At 61.0% G+C, this 11,693-nt stretch overlaps 1 protein-coding gene across 2 annotated transcripts in view; it reads right to left on the bottom strand.

Moving 5' to 3' along the window:
- MYO18B (myosin XVIIIB) overlaps window positions 1-11,693 on the bottom strand; it is a 56,969-nt gene that overhangs the window by 27,741 nt on the left and 17,535 nt on the right. For both annotated transcript variants that reach the window (XM_068412284.1, XM_068412285.1), the window contains exons 16-30: window positions 11,316-11,396; window positions 10,708-10,855; window positions 10,418-10,577; window positions 9,524-9,704; window positions 9,009-9,210; window positions 8,424-8,533; window positions 6,743-6,808; window positions 5,331-5,459; window positions 4,871-5,014; window positions 3,603-3,692; window positions 2,571-2,690; window positions 2,353-2,461; window positions 1,684-1,808; window positions 481-635; window positions 64-187 (exon numbers count right to left, since the gene is read on the bottom strand). In XM_068412284.1, coding sequence (XP_068268385.1) covers window positions 64-187; window positions 481-635; window positions 1,684-1,808; window positions 2,353-2,461; window positions 2,571-2,690; window positions 3,603-3,692; window positions 4,871-5,014; window positions 5,331-5,459; window positions 6,743-6,808; window positions 8,424-8,533; window positions 9,009-9,210; window positions 9,524-9,704; window positions 10,418-10,577; window positions 10,708-10,855; window positions 11,316-11,396 — 1,944 coding nt within the window. The remainder of the gene's footprint in view (window positions 1-63; window positions 188-480; window positions 636-1,683; window positions 1,809-2,352; window positions 2,462-2,570; window positions 2,691-3,602; window positions 3,693-4,870; window positions 5,015-5,330; window positions 5,460-6,742; window positions 6,809-8,423; window positions 8,534-9,008; window positions 9,211-9,523; window positions 9,705-10,417; window positions 10,578-10,707; window positions 10,856-11,315; window positions 11,397-11,693) is intronic.

The following is an 11,693-nucleotide window of genomic DNA, read 5'->3' as shown; positions in this document are numbered from 1 at the left end:
CTGCTCCGAGAGCTGCTCCCCACACAGGGTGTAACGCAGCCAAGGGGGGTGTTTCCCTCTTACCTCTAAGCTCTGCTGCAGTTTGCCCATCTCCCATCGGATGCTGGTGTTCTCCTGTGACACCCTTTCACGGAGGCTCTTCTCGAAGGCAGACTCCCCCAGGGCCTGGGCTAACTGCAGGTCAAACCTGGAGCGGGACACACACGTCACGTCATGCAGGTCTGCACCCAGCGGCGCGGAGCCAGCGTGCTCTCCGACCCCGGGCAGCCGTCCCCACGGTGCCACCGAGCACCGCATTGGGATTGATCTCTGACGTGGAAGCGTGTTACAGCCACACAGCAACGGGGTGTAACAACCACCTCCCGGCTTGGTGTGACCTCCAGCAGTAGACACTGCTGGAAGCAGCAGCCCTTCCAGTGGCTCCTCACCCAAAGCCACCCCAAGCACCCCCAGCCCTCCCCGTGCTCCCGCCAGCCTTACTTCTTCTGCCTCTTCTCCAGCTCGTGGCTGCGGCTCTGCTGGCTCTCGGCGAGCACCCGCGCGTCCTCCAGCTCCCCGGCCAGCCGCCGGCACCGCCGCCGCAGCTGCTGCGCCGCTGCCGCGGCCGCCTCCCGCGCCGCCTGCACCTCGCCGAGCTGCGGGCAGAGGCGAGGGGAGCGGTGAGGGTCCCCCCGGCACACGCACCCCGCACCCTGCAGGCACCCTCCCGTGTGCCGCAGCACCCCAGCCCTCCTGCCCCGGGGCAGACGCCTGGGCCCTCTGCTAAGGGCAGCGCCTGGACCGAACGAGCTGGATCATGTTTGGGACAGAGAGACCCGCAGAGCTCTCGGCAGCCACAGCACGGAGTCATTAAGGACTGACTTTAAATAAGCAAAATCTTGCATTAATGAAGCCTGTAATTCCAAACTAACTGTCTGAAAGCAAATGGGCTGGTTTGCTTCACCCAAGCTCCTAAGACGGGGCTGCTTTTCTTATTACTTTTTAATGTACTGTGAACAATATTCATTTCTTTATGTTATCCTTAGGGGAAGTGACCTGACTCCCAGGCACTTCGGCTTTTTCCCTCCTCACGGCAAAGCTCGGGAGCTGCCAGCCCTTCACATCAGCAGCTCTTTGCGGGACAGATGGTGCCAGCACAACCCCGTCCAGCATCCAAAAGCCAGAGCAACACCAAGACCCACCGCTGAGCCCCTGCCCACCCCACAGCTTCCCACCCTGTGCTCGCACTCACGCTTGACCAAGGTTGAATTTTGCCACGTTCTGGTGCAGAAGTGACTTTTTTAAGCTTGAAGGAAGCTTTGGTGCATTTATTGCCAAACCAGCAGAAAGCAGCCGGTTCCCCTTAGTCAGCGAGAGCATCAGCAGCAAGTAGCTGCATCACAGAATCACAGAGGTTGGAAGAGCCCTCTGGGCTCATCGAGTCCAACCATTGCCCTGATACCACCATGGCAACTAGACCAGGGCACTAAGTGCCATGGCCAGTCTTGTCTTAAACCCCTCCAGAGATGGTGACTCCACCACCTCCCTGGGCAGCCCCTTCCAATGGCTAATGACCCTTGCTGAAAAGAAAAAATCGCCGAGCCTCAGCCCTACGAAGCTTCGCCTGCCCTGGGAGCGGGCAGAGGCCGAGGGGCTCTGGCAGCAGCCCTCCCCCTGTCCCCTCCTGCACCCAGCAGCACTTGCCTTTTGCTCGAGCTCCGTCCTGGCGCCCAGCTCGGACGCCAGCCGCCCCTCCAGCTGCGCCAGCCGCTTCCGCAGGAAGGCGATCTCCGTCTGCGCGCAGTCGAAGCGCACGTGCCACTCGTCCTCTGCGAATGGGGAGACCCCGAGGCGCCGGGTGGGTGCTCAGCCAGGGTCGGGTGGGCGAGTGCGCAACGGCGCAACGGCACCCGTATGCCACAAGCGCCAGCACCGAGCCCGCGGGGCGCAGCTCTGCCCTGTGCGCCCGGGGCTGCCCCGGTTCACGTGGCACATCTACCCCCACCTTAGTGCGTGCTCATCCCACCCCACCTGCGCCTTAGCAGCCTCCTCATCACCCCAAAACACGCTTCAGGCGCACTCGGAGCTGCGGGGAGTGCCAGGCAGTGCCAGCGAGCGCCCGCAGTGCCCCCAGGCAGACCCCTGCCCACATCCTCAGCCCTGAGCTGAGTGCGACCGAGCTGTCGCTGCCAGCTCCCGCTGGACTAGTGCAGAATGATGGGGTGCCAAAAGCACCCTGGGGTGGCCAGGGGCTGGGGGAACAGCGCTGCTTGAGGGGGGCAAACCTCTGCCCGTTGCAAGAGGCTGTGCTGCCCGGCTGGGGGGCCGTGCCGGACACCCAGAGCACCCATCGCCCTGAAGAGACGCCCCTACCTCCTCCAGAGCCACTGAGCTTCATCTCGCGCAGCTGAACCAGCTGCTGGGCCTCTTCCAGCTGCTTTTCCACCGACTCCAGTTTCTTCTGCACTTGGTCATGTTTGCTCTGTGGAAACACGGGGAAGGAATGGAGCAGCTCGACCCGGCTCCAGCAAGGCTTTGCCGAGAGTGTGGCATCGCCACCGGCACAGCCCCGCGGCTCAGGGCTCCCCCACCTGCAGCTCCTGCAGCTCGCGGGCACCCCGCAGCCTCTCTGCCCGCTCCCCGTCCAGCACCCGGCACGCGACGTCACCCTTGTACCGCTCATCCGACAGCTCCGTCGTCAGGTCGATGATCTGGGGGGGCAACACGGAGTCAAGTAAACCCCACAGGTTTTCTTTCCCTGGGCAGACAGCATTTTCCTAGGTCTCAGCAGTCCTGGCCTCACGGGTGTCGTTTTTTAACACAGAGCTTAAGCTAAATCACCTTTAGCTGCTTCCCATGCAGAAGGGGGGCCCTGGCCCTGGGGGCTGGTGGTACCGTTAAGCAGAGCTGCAGCATCACCCCCAGCCCACAGCCCGGCGAGCCGGGGAAACTCAGGGTGTTCAGAGCAAACTGGGGAGCTCCTTCTCCTCCCGGTGCTTAACGAAACCCCAGCTGCAACCGCGCCCCGGGGGGACCCCACACAGGGCCAGCCAGGGATGCACGTGGTCCCCCCACTGTGCTCCCAAAGTCCCTTCACCCCACAAGCATGGTGGGGTCACGCTGGGAGCCAGGGGACAGGCAGGACACTTCTCCTGTGTCCTTGGTGTCAGCATTCGTCCCATGACACTGAGTCACTTCTGGTGTCTGCAGGGGTCGGGGAGCCAGTGGGAACACGGCACATCGGCGTGTGACCCCCCGTTATAATTACAGCCCTTCGTCAGCACAAGGGAGGACATTCCCACAGCCGCTTCCCGGCCTCGCACGCCGTGCTGGTGGCAGCGCAAGGTGACATCTGTCCTTGCTGGCGGGGACGTGAGGCTTTCCCTGGGGACATCCCCGGGGCGGCTGGGCTGCTCTCTGGGTGCAGACCCAGGAGGACCCATCGCTGTGGCAGGCAGGATCCCACCCAGCAGGGACCCCGCAGCTGCCGGGTCCTGCGCAGACCCCCCTCCAGCTCTGGTCATTCCTTCTGCAATGGAATTGGGGCTCAGATTTATCCCAATCCAGTTTAATTTCCGACTCGACCAAGTGGGGCTGTGGCAGGGGCTTTCTTGGGGCTCTACCTTGCTCTCCAGCTTCTCCGCGCTCTGCCTGAGCTCGCTGCACGCCTGCTCCGATTTTTCCAGCTTCCTTCTCAGCGCCGCCAGCTCCTCCTAGGGAAGATTGCAAAACAACACACGTGGAGAGCTCTGGCATCCCCAGTTTATTCATAAAAATCTCATTTTCTGCTAAAAATAAGCAGGGGAGACGTAGCTGCCTTATTAATACAATTTCCCAGGCAGCTTTGAAGGCTGCTCACTGCAAACTGCCAGGACTCGAGCTGGATTTCATCGGAGGGAACGTCAGCTCCAGTGCTTGTACAGAGCACGTTTGTGAGACAGAAGCACACCTCAACGGCCCGGGATGAGCAGCCAAACGCCTGAATTTCGCTCATGGAGCGTTCGGGGCCCTGGCAGGCGATCACAGAGCGCTTGCAAAGGCTCTTTGCTCTCTGTGATTCTTTTTCAGGCAGCCTCACCGTGAGGGCAGGAAGAGCTGCTCGGTGCAGCCGTGTCCTGCTTTGATGCCCAACAGCGAGCAGAAGCAGAACGTGCAGAGTTGTGATAAAAACAGAGGTTAAGGGGTGACGGGGCCTGATGGATCCCAGGCGGGTTTGGAGAGAGAAACAGAGGCTTGGGCAGCTTTGACTGCGTCTGAACCAGCCTGAAAACATCTTGTTAAAACTTCACTAAGGCAAGAGGAGGAGCAGGGTGCCAAGGAAGACGGACTAAGAATTTAGCGCAGGTCTCAGCGCGGGGGCGAGAGGTGCCTCTCCCAGGTCAGCAGGTGCCCATTACCATCTCCCAGATGGAAGCCAGCACAGCTCTGGTGACAGCACAGAGCAGGGACCCGAGTCAAGGACGAGCTTAGCTGCTCATCTCATCCGTCACCCCACGGACTGGTGTGGGGCACCTGTCCCCAGGGGCTCAGCTCAGTGCACCCAGCCCCAGCGAGCTCATGGGGGGGCCAGGGAGGGCAGCGGGGCAGCCACGGCCCTGGGACAGGGCTTCCCCTGCAGGGACACGGTGCATTTGCTACTGTCCCTCTAAGGAGGAAGGGGAGTTATTTCTCCCTCCACAGCTCTACAAAACACATAACTTGGGGGGAAAAAAATGCAGCGCTGAGAACAGATGACGACATCTGGATGGTCAGAAAAACATATCTGCCTTGGCAGAAGTGACTTCCAATCTGACCGACCCACCAGGCAGAGCCCCTGAAGCATCCTGTCCCTCCCCATCCTGTCCCATCCCGTCCCATATCATCCCATCCCGTCCCATCGCCTGGTGCTCACCTCTTTAGCCCGGAGCTGCCCCTCCGCGAGGCTGACGCTGAGCAGGGGCCGCACGCGGCTCAGCAGCTGCCACCAGGGCCAGTGCCTGACCGCCTGGAAGACCACCAGGTTCTTCTGGATGCAGCGGACGGCGAGACGCTGGATCTAGAGGGAGACAAGGCCAGCAGTGCCCCGAGCCCAGCCACGACCGAGCCCACCAGGAAGGACCAGGCTGGGGCACTGGGCTGGAGAGGGATGAGGTGGCAGAGGAGCTCTGCACCGCAGGGGCTGGCAGCATGGCATCGCAGGGCTGCCCATGGGGCTGGGCAAAGCGGGTACCCTTCAGAGGAGCAGCCTGCTCCGCTGGGAAGAGCTGTAATTTGGATGCTCCAGGCCATATCACAGCAGCACTGAGCCCCTGCAGCAGCCAGAGCCCGTGCTTTGGTGGGCACAGGGTACCCCAGGCCTGTGGGATGGATACCTTCAACCTCTTGAACTCCTGACGGCTGAGGAAGCCCTTGCAAGCAGCCTGGAGGAGGATCATCTTGTGGGCTATCAGCTTGTCACGTTGCTTCTCCAGTCTGGAGATGACCCCTGGCTTCAGGAAAACCTGTCAGCAAGCAACAGAGGTTACACACCCCAAGATGGGATTTGAAACCTGCCACGCAGGCACCGGGCACCGACCTCCCTGGGGACACTGAGGGGACAGCAAGAGGGAGCCGTGTCCCTTCCCCGAGCTGGGCAGCGGGATGGCTGCACATCCCCGAGAGCACCTTCCATCCACCCCCTCCACCTCCTGCTCCTGGGCATCGCCGGGATGGGGCTGCCCAGGGCCCCCCGGGGCCCGGCCCTCGCGCTGTGTGCGGGTGCCAGTGTGCAATAGGAAAAACAAAATTAACCACATCATTTTCTTCAACTGAACGTGTCAGAAAGACCTCATAAATGATACAGATTTGCTGACGCCATCGAATTTAGGCCGGTATCGATCTCGGAGGGTAGGACGTCTCTCGGAGAAGCTCATGGGATATGGGGCCAACAGCTCCCCACCATTTGCATAACACAGCTTTAATAAAAACTGAATTACAGCGGTGAAGGCGGTGGCATGCTTGAAGAGCTGCGCTTTAAAAATGCCAAATTGAATCAAAGAACAATTCCAAGGAAAGTCACTTTCTTGAGATAACGCTATGATTGCTCCGGCACCTATCTGATTGTCTCATTAATGGCTGTATTAACTTCACAAGCGAGTTTTAGGCGCTAGTACAAAATCAATGCTCAAAGCAATGGCAAAACTAACTCCTCTCTAACGAGATGTGACTGGAGCTGCTATCACACTATTGATTAAGTACGAGGGTTTCACGGAAGAGATAATTGCAAACTGCACCGCGCAGGAGAGAAGTTATTTTTCTCCACAGAACTGTTTCATGAATTCTTTCTGTATAGACTTTATAGCCAAGCACACATGCAAAATTAATTTTTCTTTGAGATTATTGCATCTAAGTTCAAACGTTGTTGCTGTGACAACTCTTGCACCCGCAGCTGCTCGGCTGAGCGGGGTCAACCCCAGCCCAGCAAAGCCATGAGCTGCCCAAGCCCCGTTTACCCCCATGAGCCATCAAAGGTCATTAGGAACTTTAATGCCACGAGGGGCCAGACTGCAATAATCACATACACAGTTTACCCAGGGTAACGCTTTCAAATGTGGATTAGGAGCCTTCGCTGTGATTTCCAGTGAGGCTCGGTTTCCCAGCCCCCTGGGAGCAGCAGAGGAGAGGCTTTCTCAAGGCTTTCTCTCCAGTCTGGGAAGCCCTGGGCAGCTGGCAGTGCCCAGCACGGGGCTGGCTGTGCCCGTACGCACCCAGAGCAACGCAGAAGCAGAGCCCAGAGCCATCGTACCTGGCTGCGTCCTACGGCAACGCTGCTCTTCTCCAGATCCAGCGCCTGGAAGAGCTCCGCTATGGCCTGCAGAGAAGGAGCACACAATTGGAAAACCCCAGAGCTACAGAAACTGTAACAAAAATCCTCCGCTAACACTTCGCTCCACACAACGTCCTCCAGCCCCTCACGCGTCTCCTCCACAAAGGACAAATCCACGTGTAAAATATCTTGGCGCGGCCTCAGGAGCACCTTGCTGCAGCAGGGATGCAGCCCCAGCCCTCGCCAGCAGCCGAGCACAGAATCCCAGAATCAATGAGGTTGGAAGAGCCCTCTGGGATCATCGAGTCCAACCATTGCCCTGACACCACCATGGCAACTAGACCAGGGCACTAAGTGCCATGGCCAGGCTTTTCTTAAACCCCTCCAGAGATGGTGACTCCACCACCTCCCTGGGCAGCCCCTTCCAATGGCTAATGACCCTTGCTGAGAAGAAATGCTTCCTAATGGCCAACCTGAACCTCCCCTGGCCAAGCTTGCGGCAGGTCCTAGCGCTGGTTGCCTGGGAGAAGAGGCCGACTCCCACTGCGCTACAACCTCCCTTCAGGAAGGGAGTCAGGAAGGGAGGTTCATCCCATCCCATCCCATCCCATCCCATCCCATCCCATCCCATCCCATCCCATCCCATCCCCAACAGCAGGGCCGGTTATTGCTCCACCATCACCCTCGACAGCATCTCTTGTGCTCCCGTGGCCGAGTTCATGCCGCTCACCTGGAAGCATCCTCCAGCCAACAAAACCATGTGGCAGCAAGCTCCGGGGAGGATGGGATTTTTCAAATCCCCTGCTTACCTGCTGCTGACAGGGCACCCTCTGCCTCCTTACAGCATTTAATAACAATATTGACCTTTTCTGACTGTCAAACTTGTCTTATTAAATCCCGAGGTCTTAACTGAGTTTGCACACACCGGCAGTTAGCACAACAGAGCACTGCCCGTGTTTAATTCATCTCCTCTCGACTCTTCCTGGCTCTTGGTGCTTCTCAGCTCGCCCATAGCCTGTTCCAGGGGCAGTTCTCAGTTTTTTTCTACAAATTTATTATGAAACAAATAAAACTGGCAAATCCCCGCCTGCTGGATCACCCCGATTGCTGCTGGGGAGCTCCGACTGCCCAGAGCCCGCACGGATGGGCTGACCCCATCCCATGGTGGATGCTGGTGTGCTACCCTCCGCCTCGCTGAACGGGGCTTTTCTCCTTCATCCCTAGTTCCTGAGGACAGCCTCACGTTTAGGAAACCCCCAGCCCTGCACTGACAACCCTGCTACTAAAGCTCCTCAACAGCTGTCCAGATGTGCGCTCCCACTCGTGGTGGGTCCCGCAGCAACAGCAAGGAGCATCGCCCACAGCTGGTGGGAGACGCCGGAGCTCGGGGGCCCACAGACCCTACAGCAGCCAAAGGAATAACATCAGCAGCACCGAAGGCCTGAGCGGGGCAGGGGCTGGGAAGCAGCTCCAGGGGCAGGGGGATGCCAGCATGGGCTCGCGCAGGGCACAGGCAATGCCAGGGCTGCCTGCAGCAAGCTCCAGGAATGGCTCCTCGTTGCAAAGCAAGCCCTGGCCACGTCGGGGAGGGCTGGACAAGCTCTGGCACAGCCCCACGGGGGGCTCTCAGCCCCGCTCCCCAGGCCAGCCCGGCACGCACCTTGCTCTCGTCCGGCACCTCGTAGGCAGACGTGTACTTCTTCATGACGTCTGGAGCCAGGACCTGGAAGCGCCTTCGGAACTGGGTGAGGAGCAGGCGATCCACGTACCCTGGGGACAGACGGACGTGGCTGGGGGCTGTGCCAGCCCGGGGGCACGCGGCTTGCACCGAAACGCCAGGGAGGGAACCGCGGCGGGGGCTGCTGCGAAGGGTGGCACGTCCTGCATGCAGCAAAAGGTGTCACAGGCGGTGGGGACCAGGGGAGCTGCCCTTGGCGGAGGGCACGGGGAGGGAAGGGAGAAGCAGCAGAGATGTGCCTGAGGTGGCCAGCTGCCATCCCAGCACCTCGTGCCGTGCAGCAGGTCCAGCCTGACACAGGGACGCTCCAAGGGGAGCACGGAGGGACCCCACCGGCGCTGCAGCCGCCGTGCTCAGGCTGTGGGCAGGAGAGGGGCTGGGAGCGCCTGCAAGAAGCAGCAATAAAAACCCGGGGGCTTTGCGAAGAGGGGCTGGCGAGGGGCAGATGAAGTGTGGAAGGGCTGAGCCACCGGCACGGCACACGGCAGCGGCGGGGCCGGGGCGTACCGATGCGGTGGAGGCGCAGGGCATCCAGGAGCTGGGTCCCCTCCAGCTGGGCTCGCAGGGTCGCCACGTCCAGCCGCGGGGCTGCGTCGGGCGGCGCGGAGGGCCGAGGGACTGCTCCCTCTGCTCCCTCTGCCCCCGGTCCCGGGACGAGGCAGTGGACAAAGTGCAGCTGGGACCGTCGGAGCAGGTTGGTGAGTGCGTCCTGCCAGGCAAGCAGAGGTCAGCGGGGATGGAGGGGAGCGTGGGGCAAATCACAGAATCACTATAGAATCGTTTTGGTTGGAAAGGACCTTTAAGATCATCGAGTCCGACCATTAACCCAGCACTGCCAAGGCCAAAGGGGCAGCACGTGGCGGCAGTGGGAAACGCTGCCCGTGCCCCCGACGGGGGTCTGGGTGGGTACAGGAGTCACCCCCAGAGCCCTCAAAGCTCATGTGTGCGTGAGGAACAGCAGCTTCGGTCAGAGGGGTGAGCCCACACCCCCACCTGCAGCCGCCCCCCGGTGCCGCACTCACCGCCTGCAGCTTGAGCTGAGCACACGTCGACCTCCCGACGGCTGCGAAGCTGCTGGCGAAAGTCTTCCTCACGCAGCCGTTGCGGTGCAGGGCGGCCTGCGAGCCCCCCTCCAGCCCCGCCACGGCGCGGCAGGGCACCGGCGCCCGCGACCGCGGCACCACCAGCTCCCTCACGGCGTCCCTGTCGGGGCGAGCAACGAGACGGGGTGGTGGGGAACCTCTGCTTCCCAGTGCCCGGCACCCCAAATTCGGCACTGGTGCTGCCACGGAGCAGAGTAGGGGTGCCAGGACACCCCCACCCGCTCTGTTCCTCCCTGCTTCAGGCACCGAGCTGTTCACCGCTGTCAAAACTCTCCTGAACTGAAGCCCAAAACAAAACAAGCCGGGAGTGTTTAAGCAGAAGGTTAAAATCATCCCATGCGTGGAGGCACCTGCAGCAGCTCGATTACATTTCAATTCCAATTTACTTTACTGGCTTTGCAGTTTTTCCCCCGGGCGGAGCTGGACTCCAGCAACACAACGCTGGTGTCGGCAGGTGCCTCACGCTGCCCCGCAGACGGGATCCACTCAAGATCCTGTCCTCTCCTCACCCACCCGAGGCTGGATCAGCTCTGTCCCCTGGGCTGAGCATTGGGCAGGAGGTGTGGGGACAGGCAGGGACCCCTTGCAGCCAGTGCCAAGGCCATTGCCCACCCTGGCTGACCTCGGCCAGGCTGTGGGTCCTCTCCTCCCCACTGGGATGTCTCACAACCCTCCGCCTTCCCCTCCACAAACCACCTCTGGGAGCTGGGGCAGGTTTACAACCTCCAGCCCCAGCTGGAGCAACACGGTAGGAGTCACCCCAACCCATTCCCAGGGGCGCGGGGAGGACCCCCGGCACCCCCTCGCACTTACACCTTGGACTGCTGCAGCACCTGGATGGCGTTCTGCGCCGAGAGGTTGAGCTTGGCTTTGCTGACCCAGCCCGCGAGGTCGTAGCGCACGGGGTCCGTGCCCAGCTGGTGGGAGACCTTGAAGTGCAGCGCCTGCTCGCACCGGCGCAGGCAGCCGGCCCCTGCAAGGGCACCCGCAGGCGCCCGAGGAGAAAAGCCCGGTGAGCAGTTTAATTTGCTACACAGTTTCTTAAATTTCCAAAGGTAAATGGCGATGCCAATGGATGGGCAGCTGAGCTGACCCGGACCTACCCTCCTCATCGGGTCCCTTCGTGGCGAAGTAGGAGCAGAGGCGGTCGAAGGCAGCGCCGTCCCCAGAGCCTGGGATCAGCACCTCCTCGTCCAGGATCCACAGCAGCCCCCTGCGATCGGCCCCCGGGCAGCCGGGCAGCACCTGCGGCTGCCCAGGGGAGACGGCCCTTGGTGACGGGGCAGGAGGGCTGCGGCAGCCGGCTCCAGCCATGGACGTGCCAGCCTGCTCCCACCACCTCTGCTCAACCACGTCCCCTGCCCCACACCAGCCAGATCAGGGTCAGGAAACCCTCCTGGTCTGCTCCAGCTCTGCACATCACCCCTGAGGTCACACTGTGTCCCGGAGGGGCAAGTCACCCCAGCCCTGCAGCCAGGCTGGGAGGGGTGCCCGGGGCACAGGGCTCACCCAGGAAGGGTGCTTGTATCTTCAAAAGCCAAAAAGGTCCTGGCTGATGCTCTGCCCTCCCCTGCAGCACCCCGGGCCGCTCTGTGCAAAGCACACCGCAGGGTCCCACCCTGCCTCTGAGATCCTCCCTCCGCTGAGCACAAGGATGCTCCAAGCACGGCCAGAGCAGCCAGCTCCCACCGCGGCCGCGGGGACGGGTTACCTGGGAGGGGCTCAGGTCGATGACGGACAGCGTGGCCAGTGGCGAGCGCTCTGGAAGATCAAAAGACACCTCAACATTTTCCTGGAAAACATTGTTCAAAAGCTCGCTTCAGTCACGGTCTGGCAGCTGAAAGCCAAGAGATCTGTGTGCGCGGGGTGGGAGGAGGGCGGTGCGGGCTGTGCGGGGGTCCAGTGCCACCGGCGACGCCTGTGCCATGACACCGGGGGCACAGGCAGGGCTGTCGGGACCACTGTGCCCAACGGGCTTCTGCAGCGCTCGGGGGATGTCAGACAAGCTGCATAAATCACAGATATGACAATAACTGAGGACTTAACAAGAAAACAGCAAAAAAAACAATCAATTATTCAATTTGCAGCT

Source organism: Nyctibius grandis, chromosome 14 (genome assembly GCF_013368605.1).
Source record: "Nyctibius grandis isolate bNycGra1 chromosome 14, bNycGra1.pri, whole genome shotgun sequence".
NCBI lineage: Eukaryota > Metazoa > Chordata > Aves > Nyctibiiformes > Nyctibiidae > Nyctibius > Nyctibius grandis.
This window is presented reverse-complemented; position numbering and strand designations above follow the sequence as displayed.